Here is a 16,440-nt window from a genome sequence, read left to right as displayed (position 1 = left end):
TCTTGGCAAATTACTTTTCATTCAGCAAATTTTAGCTATTTTAAAAAAATTTAAAAATTTTTTTTAATTTTAAATTAAAAAAAACAGGCCTCCCCGCCCTGACCCCAGAAGTATTCTCTTTCATTAAAGGTAACAATCTCTCATTCATTCAGCAAATAATTACAGAGTATTTATTGTAGGCTAGGCTTTACTGCTCTACTGTTCTAGATCCTGGGAACCAGCAGTTAGTCAAACAAATCAGAGTGTTGTCATAGAGCTTGTGTTCTAGCTCAAGGAAGATGGACAGTTTACAAACAAAATGTCAGGCAGTTTAGTTGGTTGATAGGTGCCCCCCGCAAAACATATGTCTCCCTCCTAACTCCTGGAACCTGTGAATATGAGCTTACTTGGGAAAATGGCCTTTTGCAGATATAATTAAGGATCTAGAGATCAGATCACCCTGGATTATCTAGGTGAGCCCTAAAGCCAATTTCAAGTGTCCTTGTAAGAGACACACAAAAGAGAGACACACTCAGAGAGAGGGGAAAAAAGGCCGTAAGACAGATGCAGGGTGGAGTGAAGCAGCCACAGCAAGCACACCTGGAACTACCAGAAGCAGGAAGAAGCAAGAAAGATTGTAGGATTCTCCCCTAAAGCATTCAGGAGCACAGTCCTGGTGAGGATGCAATGGTCTGATGACATCACTGGCTCAACAGACATGAGTTTGAGCAAACTCCAGGTGACAGTGAAAGACAGGGAAGCCTGGTGTACTGCAGCCCATAAGTTGCAAAGAGTAAGACACGACTTAGCTATTGAACAACAGTTCTGCCAACGACTTGATTTCAGACTCCAGCCTGCACTGTTAAGAGTTTCTGTTGTTGAACCATACTCTTCTATGGTAATTTATATAGCAGTCCCAGGAAACAAATATAAATGGCAATATATACATACCAAACAGAAAATAAAACGGAGAAATGTGGACTCAAGTGTTGTCATTGTTTAGTTGCTAAGTTGTATCCAACTCTTTTGCAACACCATGGACTGTAGCCAGGGGTTCCTGGTTCTTCTGTCCATGGATTCTCCGAATACTGAAGTGGGCTGCCATGCCTTCCTCCAGGGGATCTTTCTGACCCAGGGATTGAAACTGCAGCTCCTATATTGGCAGGCAGACTCTATACCACTGAGCCATCAGGGAAGCCTGAGGGACTACTACAAATAATGGAGTCAGGAAGGTCCCCTTTGAGGAATCGTGTTACCCCAGGATGTGTGCAGTGGGGGTTCCCAATGGGAAAGGACAGCAAGTGCAAAGGGCCCAACTTGGAAATGAATTTGGTGTGTTTGAGGACCAGAAAGTCAGTGAGGCTGCTGTGGGAGGTGAAACCGAGTGATACTGATGAGGTGGGAAAGGACCAGATGCTACAGGGCCTGGTAGCCTTGGGAGTCCCTTGGATACCAAGGAGATTGAACCAGTTAATCCTAAAGAAAACCAACCCTGAATATTCATTGGAAGGACTGATGCTAAAGCTGAAGCACCAATACTTTGGCCACCTGATGCAAAGAGGCGACTCACTGGAAAAGACCCTGATGCTAGAAAGGCAGAAGGGGACAACAGAGGATGAGATGGTTGCATGGCATCACCAGTACAATGGATGTGAACTTGGGCAAACTCTGGGAGATAGTGAAGGACAGGGAAGCCTGGCATGCTGCAGTTCATGGGGTGGTCAAGAGTCATCAGGCACGACTTGGTGACTGAACAAGCCTTTGCAAGAAGCCTAGATTTCCTTCCAGCTGAAACTTGTCTCTGAAAGGTCTTACAGTTAAGATGATCTGTAGTTTCTCTAATTATCATAGAGAAGTATATATTAAATAAGTAAATATGAGTATGTCCTGAACATTCTAGTAGTTGGATTTTTAAAATGCAGAACTTCTTTAACTTTACTCATGTCATCTCATCCCTCTGTTAAATTCTCTATCAGTAGAGAATAATGTCATAGATGGTACGTGTGAAGTCAAACACCACAGGACACAATAGAAAATCCTCAGAGGGATCCTTTATTCATTCACTTTCTACTTATAAGGTGGAATTTCAACCTGTAAAAGTTCTTTCTTCCAGTTTAGCCAGTGGCTTGGAACACTACTTGGTCAACTCCATGGTGTAAGTGGTCCCAGGGCAGGTTGGAAGGCTGTGGATTCACCAGACTGGAAGAGATGGGTTCCAGAGCTCCACTAGGCAGGCTTCCCTAGGACCCCACTCTCTATTCCTGTGAAGAGGTCAGCAAGGAAATGGATTGGATTTCTAGTCACTTTTTCAAAGATCAGATCTACTTCATTTACATGTCAAGAAGAATTTCTCAAGTATAATAAAGTATTTACCATTTTCCTATAGTTCTTCAAATGCCTGACATTCATCTTTTCTCCCTACCTTTAAAATTCCTTTCTTTTTCACATTATCTTTCTTAATTGCTTCTTATTGTAAAAAAAAAAAAAAAGACAAAAAACAAAGATGGGTGGATCTGTTGTGCACATTAGCAGGTTCATACAGAAAAATGCACAGAGGTTTACATGCCATTTACAGTAACAGCTCAGAGTACATCAAGAAGGAAGAATCTGAATAATCAGCCTTGCTCTGAAAGAAGCCTGTGTAGGAAGAGACACCACTGAAGCTTAATCAGAATTTTCCCTTACCAACTATTAACGGTGGCAAATGGAAAAAAATCTGCAGTTAAAATGCATAGCAGTCACTCCATATACTGCCCTCTCCCCACCTACCCAACTTCTGAATAATAGGGCTTTTCAAATTTCATTCTTCTTTAGTTCAAATTTCACGGAAAAAGCTAAAAAGTCATGTTTTAGTAATGTATCCCCATAGAGCATTGCAATTTACCAAGATTTTAATGTGCTTGAAGAGAAATGTTACTCAAAGAATAGTGGTGAGTATTTTCCAGCAAATATTGAGTAAAAAACAATTTTAACCCCAATCTGAGGTGATAAATTTGCTTTCTGTGGAGACATAACTGCTGTAAGTGAGACAACTATAGCAACCATCCAGGACAATAAAAGAAAGGCTATTATGCAGTCTGTCATGTTACGGTGAGTGTGCATCAGAGCTCATCGTGGTTTTTGGTGAGGTCTTCCCCATAATTGGTAGCTTGGCTTCCAACAAACATGTTCCAGTTGTCTAAGATCTCCTCTTTAGTGAGCTTTTCATCCTAGAGGAGAGAAGAAAGCGCTTTGTCACAGAAACCCTGAGTAAATAGCTCAGCCTGACACTCATGTTATTTCACTGATCTGCAACATTTAAAATATTACAATTCATAATTAAGAAACTGCTGGGTACCTCTTTCATCTACCATCACTGCTCTGCAAAACCCTAAATGGAACAGCTTCCTGCTATAAACACTGCTGAAATATATCGGAAAAGTCCTCAAGGAATTCAGAAGCCAGAGTCTGGTTATGTCTACATGCCGTGCTGGCATTCCCAAAACAGGCCCTGAAGAATTCCACTTCCCTTTTATGGCCTGACTGCAGAACCTGACTGTCTCCCGAGAATTCGGAGCAGTGATCAAAATGGGAAGAGGCAGGACCTCTTTCCACATCTTATATTTGCATATTGACCAGTGGATGTTGGCATTGGAGCTGGCACAGGAAGCTGGCCTTCTTGTGATGGGATCCCTTCTGCCTCACATGCTGTAGATGCCTGCTGAAGGAGTGAATGGATTTATGAAAAGCTGGTCCTAGGGTGATGCAGGGCATACCTCTTAGATCCATGCCTGCCTACGGCCAACAAAGTGACTGGCTCTGTGATCCTAGGAGATGTCAGTGAACCCAAGTGCAACCCACAACAGGCTCTCTAGGAATAGGAACATCTGGCCTAATGAGCTCACTGCGGGTTATCACGATGTCCGCCAAGTTCACAGGTCTCAGATGTAGGGCAGGAATGAGAGAGGCCAATAAGGGCACGGCCGCACGGGCCAAGGCAAACATCAAAGAAGCAAACAGAACCAATCTTCTGTACACTGTCTCCCTTCAAGGAACGGTTCCAGAGACTGCGAAATACCTTGTTTTTGTCTGACTCGTACACCAGGTGCCTGGCCTCGGCCTGCGCGTGGTCGTAGTCTTGGGGGAGGATCCAGTGACGAATCTCTTCTTTGTCCAGCTTCCCGTCCTTGTTCAGATCCCGGAATTCATTAAACTGCTCCCGTTCTGACAGCACCCAGTCTGGCTCAGGGCCACTCTCCTCGTGGGAAAACATATCAGCTAGAAGGGAAGGCTGTTCTTGGTTATGAAGACCAGTGGGAAGGTAAATCTAAGAAAACCTGACCTCCAGCAGTCAAGAGACCTAAGCAGATACCTAGGGGACAATCACCTCTTGGGCAAAGAATACAATGATTTATCCACTCTAAGGGCCAGTGAGTGGAAGAGAAAGAACTGTGCTTGGAAGCCAGAAGGTGAATTCTGACCTTGACTTAGTCCAGTGCCCTGTCTAAAGTGGAGACAGTAATTTATTATTCAAAAGGTTATTATCAAGGTTAAGCCCTCTACAACCCAGGCTGGAACTATACAGGTGAAAACTAATAATAATGACCAATACCAGCACTTTCTATAGTCCAGATGCTGTACAGAATGCATACTTTTTACAATTTGAGTTTTCAGTATAATCCTATGAAGTAGGATTCCCACTTTATAGATGAGAACACTGAGGCACAGCCTTAACCCAAGGAGGACCCACAGCTAGCATAAGAATGTACTTGCCTATACAGGAACACAAGCACTCTTGCTTCCAACCCATAGTCTTAACCACTGTGTTTATTACTGTTGCTGTTTATATCGTTTCCAGAGGGCTTTCACATATATTTTGCTTTACCCTTAAAGCAATTTTATAAGACAGATCAATAACCTTGTTTTACAAAATGGCAGGGAAAAGGAAAAAGGCAAAGCTTATCCACTGTTTACTAAGCTATTAGATTTTCTAGGAAAAGAAAGATACCTTGTGGGCAATTTCTCTTTGATGGAAACAGCTTGGAAACGTCAGGTGGTAGAGACAGTAGATAGTGAATGAAGGAAAAGAGAGGTGAGACCCTGGTTGGGTTCAGCTACAAGTAGACTCACACCATCCTGGAAAAATGGGTGCTGTGCCTTCCCGTTTTACAGATGAGGAGACTGAGGCTTATAGGCTTATATGGAGTGATTACATGACTCCCACAGGGTCACAGAGCTAGTAAGTGGAGAAGCCAGGACTCTTAATTCCAGCATTCTCCCCACTGTACCATGTCTTGTCCCTGCCTGTAGAGAAGGCTCCTCCCTAAAGGAAGTAGCTTGCTAGACCAGGCACCTGGTCTCTGACAGCAAGTTGCTCAGAATTCGGTTTTCAAGAACAATGCCCCCATCAGCCTCTCTGCCGGTGTCCGGTGCAAAAAAAAATGTTTCTTTTAGGAAAAGTCACTCAAGAGTTTTGCCCCCCGCCATGCACCTTTTCAATGCGGATCAGGAAGAGAGTGAAGGAGAGCACACACTTGAAATCAGAAGAGCTGCACCATCTTAATCACCCTGCCTTTCCTTCAAGTCGAATTCTCTCACCACTGGGTGTGCGGGGCTCACACGCGTGTGCACCAGGCGTGAGACAGGCTGCACTGTGCACACTGACGATGGGGCTGTCAGCACTGATTGTTCTACAGCGGGAATGCCACCGAGATGGCTTCAGTTACTGAGGCGAGAGCTGCCGTTACGACAGAAAGGAGAACAGCGTTTGCTGCTTCAGACTAAATGTAATTCCAAATGGCTGTTAGAAACTCTGCTCTTCTTTACAGCAGGTACTTATTCTTGTGTTTGGGAGGGCAGAGTTAAGCACGAACTGGAGACTGATGGCAACGTGGGTGCTGCTTTTATTCAAGGTAACTGACTGCCTCTATTAAATATCTGCACAAAAGTTATATCTATCCCACCCCTCAAACGATTTTCCAGCTTTTACTTTACTGACACTTGGGAAGAGAAGAGCTATCCTGACAAGGTGGCCTGCAGCTGGGGCATGTGCCAAACCTCCTAAGCAGGAACCGCTGAGGATCAAATGAAAATATCTGTGCCGCCTCCGTCAGTCCCTCAGGCTGGAAGGGCTCCTGGGAAGGGCTCTAACCAGGAGCAGTGGCTTCTGACCTGGGGGCTTAACTGGAGCCTCCTTTGACCAGGGCTCGGTTACCTGCAAACACAGTTCTGGATGTTGTTCAAGTGGAACCCTTCAGGACAAAAAGCTGGGAACAGTACTCCCAATGAAAGACCAAAAGCCAGAGGCATAAAACAGCCGTATGTGGGGAGACTATGCATTCTGTAAAAGGTTTACCTAAGAAGGAATGCCTTTCTGCAGACAGCTTGGGCCTGTAAACAGTTCTGCTGACCACAGCTCTGTCTGCTCCATTTCTAGGCCCCGCTGGCGAACAGTCTGCTGTAGAGTCTGTCCCCTGAGACTGTCCGCGCTAGCCCGCCTTCCCAGCTCTGGGATCGCTAGTCCCGTCTCGCAAAGGGAGAAACTCCACAGTGTGATGAAGAGCGCCTCTCAGAGCCGTGGGGTCAATGGCTGGCCTGGGCTCTACTCCACCAGGAATGCCTCCCTGAGGCACTGTATTGCCTGCAATGCAGTGCATTGACCCTGCACCCCGAGGACTGGTGTGACAAGTCCTTCTCACTGGGAAGTCACAGGAGTGACACCAACAGACTTGCAGCTGCTGCTAAAGGAGACGTCTGAGGAAAAGTAGCCAGACAGGTGGGGGAGGCCTGGTGCCCAGTTGGGACAGAGGAGCAAGACTCCAGGCCAGCACTCACCAATATACTCATCCTGATCCACAAAGCCGTCCCCATTCTTGTCGATGTCCTCCAGAGTTTCCTAGGAAGCAAAGGGGGAAGAGATGCAAGATAGCTCCGTGCTCTCAGTCAATCTAACTACTGTCCTCCTTTGTCTGGCTTTTATGGCTTGAGGACTTCTGGCTCGTCTCCTGACCTCCCTGGGCATTAGTGTGTGATCTGTAAAAAGCAGGTAATGGCTTCTGTCCCTCCTCCCCCAGCCTATCATTTTAAAAGCAGAACACTCTTTGCAAATGAAAATGTACCTATAAGCCCAGATGTTCTCATTATGAAGCCCTGCCAGGCTAACCACCTCCACTCTCCTGCCTAATCGTCTCTGTGTACTGTGAGGAATCCAGCTTGAAAACCACTGGACTAAAATGATCACCAAGACAGATTCCATTGCTAACTGGACCATGAATACCGAGGTGATGGCAGGAAAATATGGAACTGTGAACAATTGGAAAATAAAAGTATATCTGACTTGAATACATTTGGGTGGCCAATAAGTAATAGCGTACAGAAAATCCCAAATGAACTTTTTGGCCACCCAATATTATTTTGTATATTTAGTACATTTGGCCTCTAAACTAGGGTTTTTGTTTTTGTTTTGCTAGGGTAAGTTAATTAAATGAGTCTACTGTCCACTGTCACAGAAACTCAAAGGCATCCTGAAGAAAACAGCCAACCTGAGAACTGAGTCAATCCAGAAGCACATAATCCACTTCCCCATCTTCACTGTCTTCTGGCAAATTAGCCATCACTAAGTGGACGTTGGGTGTTAAAGGAATGATTCTTAGAGCCATTGCCCAGTCCTCAGGGTCACTGTGGTCATAAGGATGAAGCATCCATAAGCAAACCCATCCAAGACTGGAAAACGGAAACAGTCCAGGGCTGGTTGTTTCCCAGCAGCAAAACAATTGGAACTGCCTCAGGATGCCTGCCCTGGAAACGGGATCGGGATTTGCTTTAATGTCAAGGAAAATGAAGACACTTGGGACCCGACAAGACACTATGGAAAGCAAATACACTCCAAGGGGAGCACCCTTTCTAGACATGGTCTGACCTTACGTTTCCATATGATTTAACAGTCCAGTGCATTCCATTTCTGAGTCTTATTCTAGTTCCCTCAAAGCTGGCAAATGAGGCAAGCTAGTTGCTCACTAAACCCATCTGCTCTTTCTGGGCACACATCTAAACTGTCAGTGTAGGAGCCCATGGCAAATGTAGGAGCTCATGGAATGTAAAAGGAAGGGAGGTGTCATTTCCTGGCCAGTACAGGAAATACCGTGCCTTTTCCTCAGTCCTTCTCTTCTTCTGTCTATCAGATGAATACAGGGGATTGGACAGGATGACCTCAAAGCCACAGGACGGTGGAGGACAAGATGGAGATGGCCTGGGGGCCTGCCAGCACTTGAGAACCGCCCAAAAGATCCACTGATGGGGACCATCTGCCCTGGACTCGGTATAAGCAAGAACTAATTTTCAGTTACTGTGTTGAATAGCTGGGACTGGGGGCTACTTGTTACAGCAGCTCCCCTCCCCTGACTCATCTCCTGAGTACACAGGCATTCCAGTGTATTCCACTTCAGAGTCCCTGTCCAGTTCCCCTTGGGCTGAAGAACATTCTCACTTTGCAAGAAAGGATAAGGTTTTGGTGCTGCTTTCGATTTGGTCTTTTCCCAGTCCAGGCTCTTTGGATATCTTACCAAAACCACAATTTCCTTCATATGCTCAAACTCCTCAGGATGCAGAAAGGCAGTGAACTCCTCCCGGGTGGCTGTCTGGTCACTATCAAGGTCTGCAGCCTTGAACCTTCTCTCATCCCGTGGCAGCATCTTTTTAAAGGTGTGATGATCTGAGGTATCCTGAAACTCTGTGGGGTTTCCTGCAGGATGTGCGCAGAAACATGAATACTACCAAGGAAAAAGTTCCCCTCCAGATCATGCCCCGTGCTACTTAATATGAAGGGCAGAAGGTCCTGATGTGTCGAGTTTCTGAAACATTTATTTCAGAATGCCTCCAGTGTCTGTCCCTCCAGGCCACCCTACAGTCCAGGCCCTAAAGGCTAGTTAGGGGCATTAGAGCAAGTGGTGGAAAACATAGGCTAGAGACCATATTAATATCCTACTTCACTTTGTAGTACCCTACTTTCATCATATTCTTTGACACAGAACATACAAAGGCTCCCTCATACCTGGGACATCTGTTCTAAGTTCCTGCAAATCTTTCAAGACCTCTCTTAATCTAGCTGGGAGGGTGTGTCTTTGGTTCTCCTCAGGCTTGTCCTGTTACATATGGCCTCTACTAGGCAGCCATCTAACATGTCTGCACCCCATGCTGGGCATACATCCCCTCCATCATTCCTCCCAAACAAGCATGTCTTATGTCCACACCTTGCCCACTGCTGAAGGCATCATTGCACCGTTGTCCCTCCAGCTGACGCACCTTCCCCCCTCGTCTCCATCTCTCCAGATACAAATCCATTCTTTAAGGCCCAGTTCCTAAACAACCCTCCACCAGGAAGCCTTCTGAGACTGTTCTAATTTACCCAGTCCTTGCTATCTGAAATTCAGCACACATGCTTCCTCTCTGCTTTGTTCTCTGGACATGCCTCTGAGATCGTAAGCTCAGGCTGGAGAGCAGCTTATTTTTTAGTAGACCCTCACCCCTTCCACCTACAAGTTCTCTCAAAGAAAGCAGCCCATTGTGTTGTTAGTAAGTAAAACAGGATGTTACACGGTTCTACTTAATCAGGTTCTACTTAGCAGACTGTGACATCTCCCTGAAGTGGGTAGATATGATGAGAGAGTAATTTCCCACAAGAAGCTTGTTACTTGGGCCCCAGCTGTGTAATCGCTCCTGCAGCACCTCTTACCTAGGTAGTAACCATAGGTGGCTTGCTTGTATTCTTCCCAGGAAATTTTATCGTCTTTGTCCCGATCATAATCCTTCCAGACTTTGGCGACATTATCATAGATGTACCTTTTCTGCACCCGTTTGATCCAGGTTTTCAGCTCCTCAGTGGTGACAAAGCCGTCTCCATCACTGTCGATTCGATCAACAATTTTCCTGTAGTTAAAAAAAAACAACAACCACCCATGAGGCTTTGTGTGATCCTGATTCAGAAAGAGATCAAACACCTGCAGAATCTAAAATGCTTAAGTGCTAAAATAAAATCAATGACCCGGTGATGCTTGAAAGGACCTTAAAGTTTAAGTTTTCCAAGAATGATATGTCTCTCTCCACCCACCCAGTGCCAACACCAGACACTAGTGGATCAGGCCGTTCTGTCCTCATAGACCTTGATGTGACCTCAGAATCCTTTACAACACAGTGCTCTGCAGACAGACACTACCAAGTGAGTGAGCTGATTTGTAAGATGAAACCTAGCAGTTTTCCCTGATGTAGTTTAACTCCCTCATTTTTAAAGTAATGAGGGAATAACTGGTACCACTGGAGTCAGAGTCCATGTCCTCTGGCTCTAAACCCAATTCCAAGATGGAAGAGTCTAGCTTTCTAACTAACCCAACAAAAAATAAGTGAGATTTTTATTTCCCTTTATCTCACCACTTTGGATTCAAAGACCTGAAACTTAAAGCTGGAAGAGACCAGATCTCGGACAAAGCAAAAAATGTCAGGGATGAAAGGGCCTTGACATTGTGGAACCTAATCAAGAAACCCGAGCAGCTGCAGGAACCTCAACCTCCTGCTCTTAGGGTGAAGGCAAATATGTACACTGGCATATCCTGCTTCACAGCTGGCCCGGGTTCCAGAAATTCCCCAATGGACTCCACTAGGGCACTGCATACCCCTGTGCAGGGCAAATGTCAAGCTGGGAACCTCAACAGTGTCCATCTCTTAGGCCAGAGGGCCCACGCTGGGGATGCCAGCCCTGAGAGGAACTTCAAAAACTCCTGAAAGCTACTTCCAGTGTTTAAGAAAGTTTTACCATAGTAGTTCATTTACCTGAAAAGAGGTCATACAGGCTAATTAGTTACTCTTTGATCAGAAATGGAAATGAGTTCATTAGTACTTAAGTCTCCATCCCCTACCTGAACCTGGGTAGCCCAAGTTCTTCTTTCTCAGGAACTTGTCCCTTCCTTGCAATTTTGACAGGTCTCAAGACTAAAAGACTAAACCTCAAGTATCTTGCTTCCAGGAAATGACAGCCAAACACAGCAGAATTCTTTCAATACTGTCAAGTGTTTAGCCTACCTATTATGTGCCAGGCACTGCTCCAGTCCTGGCAGTGGTGACATGCCCATCAGTTATCCAAAGCCAACTGAGAAGCAGAATCTCAAACCAGCAAAGACCAAATGACGTCAGACAGTACACAACCTGCTTTTTGGAAAGGACAGCATCCAACGTATGCCAAAGAAACATCCAGGACATAGCTCAGCCTGACACATAGTAGGAGCTCAATAAATATTTGCTGGAAGCATAAATCGTTCTAACTTCTCTCTTTAAAAATCTCAAAGATGAGCTATGGGAAAAGGTAGCTATAATGTAGATAAACCAAATGCTACAATCAGAACAAACAATCCTAGTCCTGAGTGATCTCGGGCATATAACTTGAGTCTCTGTTTCTCTATCTGTAAACTGGACACCTATTTCACAAGGAATGTTGGGAGGGTTAGAGGAGACGGTGTGCACCTTTCCTCACTAAGGACGATAATCCCAAACACAGGTGGATGGAGAACTCAACAAACAGGTAACAGAAGTAAGCAAAGCAGGATGTCCCAGGTGGTCCAGTGACTAAGACTCTGATGAGCTTCCAAAGTAGGGCCCCTCAGTTTGATCCCTGATCAGGGAACTAAGATCCCGCAGGCCACAACAAAGACCCAGTGCAGCCAAATAAATAAAAATGTAAAAAAAAGAAGCCAGCAAAGCATCCAGGGATTGCCCACCAGCTGCCAAACAAGACTGCCCAGCTCTGCTCCAGACAATGACCTCCACATGGAATAACAGGCGATGGGTATCAACAGAAACCAAAAATCGGGGTCTGTATGTGAAGTCACTCCGAAGCTAAATGTTGGCAAGTAATTTATATTTTTTTCTAAGACTGTGCACCACATTTGCAACTGCCCGAAGCCTATGGGTCCCTACTTCTTTTTGTCTTTGGGGGCCTTAGATCTGCCACGTTTTCAGAATCTATGCGCAGACGGTGGTGACGAAGCTGCCTGGATCCAGCCACGCTCCCCCGCCCTGCAGCCCAGACTTGGAGCTGTGGACAGAAAGATGGCTTCTCACACTCAGCCCATCCCATATCGCACCCACCCTTCATTTCCAACCTTCCAACCCGCGCCCCACCCGCCCCAGCCCAGATTTACTTTGTAGGTGAGCAGTGTGTCTACTGTCCCTGCAGTGGCTCAGGCCAGAGACCAGATGCCACTCTAGATTGCTCCCTCCTCTCCCCGCCCCCGCCATGCTGAGCCAAGAGCAAGCACTGCCAGTTCCACCTCCAACATGGCTCAGGGTTCGCCCTCTCCCACTGTGCCTGATTCAGGCACTCACGGCCACCCCTGCCCCGGCCTCCCCTTCTGTGCCTCGGTTATGTTCTCTGCCCTGCTGCCAGTCCAACTTTCCTAATGCATTTTGGGATAATAACATTTCTACCGTGTACAGGATAATGTCTAATCTCCACCTCACAAAGGTCCCTCTGTCCTGCCTTGGCCTCCTTGCCACTGCCACCTCCCACTCCTCCTGCCCCGTCCCTTTACTGTCCCAACACCCGGAATCCAAAGGAACAAATTTTAAAACTGTCTGCAAGCAGGCTACTCTCTTCAGGAATGCCTTCCCCTGGTCCTAAGCCTGGTGACCTGAGTCATGCCACAAGCCCTGGTCAGGTGACATCCCAACCTCCCCATCCCCCACCTCCAGCCCCTGTCTCCAACCTGAAGCTTTAGGGGGCAATTATGCGTAGCATCTGCTCCAACCTCTCTTCTCTGCATATGATTATAAGTACTTTATGGCCTAAAGCATAAGGTTTTATCTTTGTAGTTGTCAGGTATCTAACACCCTGCTGAGCACATAGCAGTCTTTCAGATTTTTTTTTCATAGTAAATGAATGCAGCAAAAGTCTTCATCCAAGGGTCAAATGCATCACCACTAGGCTTACTTGTCCTGCTCTCACCACTAGGCTTACTGTCCTGCTCTCACCACTAGGCTTACTAGTCCTGATGAAGGCATTAAACTGGAAGCTTTAGGACGTTAAACTAGAATTTCCCTACTCCAGTTCCTCTCCTCCTCCTCACTGGTGACAAATGGCTGCCACCCAGGGCCCCTGAATAAATCAGCCTCCAAGTGCCTCAAAGCAATACAATGGACTGAACTCATCAATGGCCCCCATTGTTAAGGCTCAAACTAGAAGAGAAAGTACTTCTCTGCAGAATAAAACGTAATTGTTAGGAGGTGACTTTGAAGTTCAAAGATCCTTTCTATCAGCGCAGGCAGATGGTGCACCTACACAATAGGTGTAATTTAGCCTCACAGTCTGTCCAATCACACCGGCCTTTGGTGGCCCCATCCGCACAGGGACGGCTGTGTTCTTTTTCCTTGTAGCAGGGCAGAAAGACCCTCCACCCCTGGGAAGCAGATTCCTGGAGGCCTGGTGCCCGGTAGGCAGGGCTCTTGGGACCCTCCCCAGCCAGGTCTCCATCTGGGCTCAGGCTGGATGTAGACCTCTGTGGAAGGGTTTCCAGAGAACCTCTGACGGCGCCCAAGTGTCTCTCCAGGGCCTGTGCAGCGGGTGCACTGAGATGTACCCACGTTTCGTTGCCCAGGCTTGGTTCCTGACTCAGCTGCCTTCAAGGGTGAAATTCACAACCTGCCACCGCACCACCCTCCAGCCTTTTGCCCTCGGCTGCCAACAGAAGATGCTGGAGACACAAACCAGAAGGGACCAGTTTCCATTCCCACCCCTCCATCCCTATCTCCTAATGCCCCTCCCTTCTTAACAGCAGGATTCTTATACTCCCTTCTTCAGATATGGGGGCGACTGAGCAGAAGACAAGAACACCTCAGTCCCAGCCCTGGGACACGGTCCAGGAATCAAGCCTCCGCCTGCCCCTTCCTCTTTGATCCATTAACGATCATCCTTGAGACCTTAGGAGTGTCTCCTGCCTCCCCTCTTGGAATGGGAGAAGAGAGAAACCAGGAGGGTGGGGGAAGAACTCCTATCACTAAAAGGCCACCGTGGACAAATTCTTCTTTTGTACGCTCCCTCCCCTCCCTTCTGATGCAACCCGGGGGAGGGGGCGGGCCCTGGCCGTCCTGGCTCCGGAGACCGCTGCCACGTTCTCGCCTCCCCGCGGGAAGCCACCCCGGCCCGGGGCGGCGATCTCCATGCAAGGTTCCGGCGCCCGCGGGCAAACTTTGCTTCAGCCCCGCCGCCCGGCCCGCCCGGCCCACGCCCTCGGGTCCCGGCGCCTGATTTCGCTTTCGCTTTGCGGCCGGTGGCCAGCGCGGCTCGGGCCCGAGGGGCCCCGCCGGCACCTGCGGCGTCCCCGAGCGCGGCCTCACCCCAGCCTCTCCTTGCTCTCCTCCGAGGTGAGCTGGTCGAAGGTCTTGGAGTCCTCCTTGCCCAGGAAGGCCTCGTGGTCGTACTGGAAGCTCTGGTTGTCCTCGGCCGGCCGCTCGCCCAGGTCCGAGTCGGGCCGCACCACGCGCTCCTTGCGCACGGTGGGCTTGGCCCGCAGCGCCGGAGGCGCCAGCAGCAGCGCCAGCAGCAGCCCCAGGGGCAGCCCCAGGTGACGACCGCGGCCGCCGCGCGCCATCGTCCGGAGGAGAGCGCGGCCCGCGGGAAGGCTCCGAGCGAGCGACGAGCGGCGGCTCGGGAATGGGGGCTTAGAGCGCGCGCGGCGGCGGCGGGGCTGGGGCCAGGGCCGGCGCCGAGAGGGAGGGGACGGGCCGGCCCCTCGGCCAGCGCCCGCCCCGTGCCAGAGCGGAGGGGCGCGCCCCGGGCGGCGGGCAGGGGAGCGCCGGACGGCCCCTTCACGCGCCCATTGGCCGCCGGGCTGCTGGGGGAGGCCGGAGCCGCGGAGCCACGTCGCCCGCCCGGGTGGTGGGCGCGGGGCTCGGGTTTCGCCTCGGCCCCTCCCCGCGATCTCGTCGCGAGGGGCGGGCCCAGGCGGACTGGGCCGGAGACTGGAGGGCTCCTAAGAAGACCGGGAAGTTCTTTGTCGAGCAACAGATGTTCGGGGTAAAACTCCCTCTCTCTTTTTCCAGTTCCGGAGAACTGAGAGGAGGGAGGCGCTGCCCCCCGCCCCCGCCCCAACTTCCAACTCAGCTCTGGACCCCGCCTCAAGATGTGCTCTTAAAACAAACTCAACCCCACTTACCCAAACTTGGGGTTCCCTGGTGGCTCAGATGGTAAAGAATCCTCCTGCAATGCAGGAGACCTGGGTTCGATCCCTGGGTTGGGAAGATCCCTAGAGAAGGGAATGGCAACCCACTCCAGTATTCTGGCCTGGAGAATTCCAAGGACTGTATAGTCCATGGGGTCGCAAAGAGTCAGACAGGACTGAGCGACTTTCACTCTCCTAACCAAACTTGGGAGTCTGGTTACAAATTCGAGAGACTGGAAGGAGACCCCGGTGGGCAAGGTCTTCTGGAAACCAGGGTCGCAAACCTGGTGCTGGAGGAGGGCCAGACAGATGACTTCAACATGGTGTGGGACCATCTACCTTGAGCAGCTCTGTGCACTCCCGCTACCAGTGGAAGTGCAGGCCCCAAGCAGATCTCAAAAGAATCAGGATCTTGGATGTCCGCTTTCATTTCTAAAGGATGGCACCTCACTTTACAACAGTACCGCTTGTCTTGAACAAATCTTATCTGTATCTTTTCATCACTGTGTGTAGTGATGAAAACGTTCTGTATCTGGGCTGCCCAATAGGGAGTGGCTAGTGGTGACTCAGTAAAGAATCCGCCTGCAATGCGAGAGACCTGGATTCGATCCCTGGGTTAGGAAGTTCCCCTAGAGAAGGGACCAGCTATCCACTCCAGTGTTGTTACCTGGAGAATCCCATGGACAGAGGAGCCTGGCAGGCTACAGTCCATGGGGTCGCAAAGAGTTGGACACCACTGAGCGACTTTCAGTTACTTCCTTTAGTGAACACACCAGACCCGTAGCTAGTGTAACAGGCATTGATAGTTGAACTTAAATTGAAATTTAAATAGTCACACGTGGCTAGGGACTATCATACTGGACAGCTCAGGTAGACCAATAATTCTTCGTGTGTCACAGCCTTTTGAAACTCATTGGAAACTGTGGACCTTCTTGCAAAAAAAATGTACCTAGAGCTGCTGGCTTGAATGTTTGATTGAAGTGACAGAGGATGCATGGCTCTTTGGAAGCCCCACTTGTGTGCCTCAGGTTAACAATCCCTAGGAAACTAAACTTACTTGTGGTTGAAGAGGACCCCCACCCCCCATTCTCACCTCCCGCTGCCTGGGACAGCTGTACTCCCAGAGCTTTTCCACCATCTTGCTCTGTCCCCCATCCCTGATTCTCTAGAGTCCACTGGGCTGTGTTTCTTTCTCTTACAATAAGGATGTCAGGACATTACCAACAACAGTATAGATCCAAGTACCCATCTTCTGAAGGCTTCTTTCAATCGGTTAGTGAAT

At 48.6% G+C, this 16,440-nt stretch overlaps 1 protein-coding gene across 1 annotated transcript; it reads right to left on the bottom strand.

Moving 5' to 3' along the window:
* Nucleotides 1–2,043: 2,043 nt before the first annotated feature.
* RCN1 (reticulocalbin 1) lies at nt 2,044–14,588 on the bottom strand. Its single transcript, XM_068988600.1, has 6 exons — nt 14,335–14,588; nt 9,689–9,882; nt 8,520–8,698; nt 6,793–6,853; nt 4,037–4,236; nt 2,044–3,188 (listed from the first exon to the last, which is right to left on the bottom strand). The coding sequence occupies exons 1-6, from the start codon at nt 14,586–14,588 to the stop codon at nt 3,081–3,083; spliced, it is 996 nt and encodes a 331-aa protein (XP_068844701.1). The 3' UTR covers nt 2,044–3,080.
* Nucleotides 14,589–16,440: the final 1,852 nt, after the last annotated feature.

This window comes from Capricornis sumatraensis, chromosome 16, assembly GCF_032405125.1.
Source record: "Capricornis sumatraensis isolate serow.1 chromosome 16, serow.2, whole genome shotgun sequence".
In the NCBI taxonomy this organism is placed as follows: domain Eukaryota; kingdom Metazoa; phylum Chordata; class Mammalia; order Artiodactyla; family Bovidae; genus Capricornis; species Capricornis sumatraensis.
Note: the sequence above shows the minus strand (reverse complement) of the source record. Positions and strands in the feature narration are given on the sequence as shown.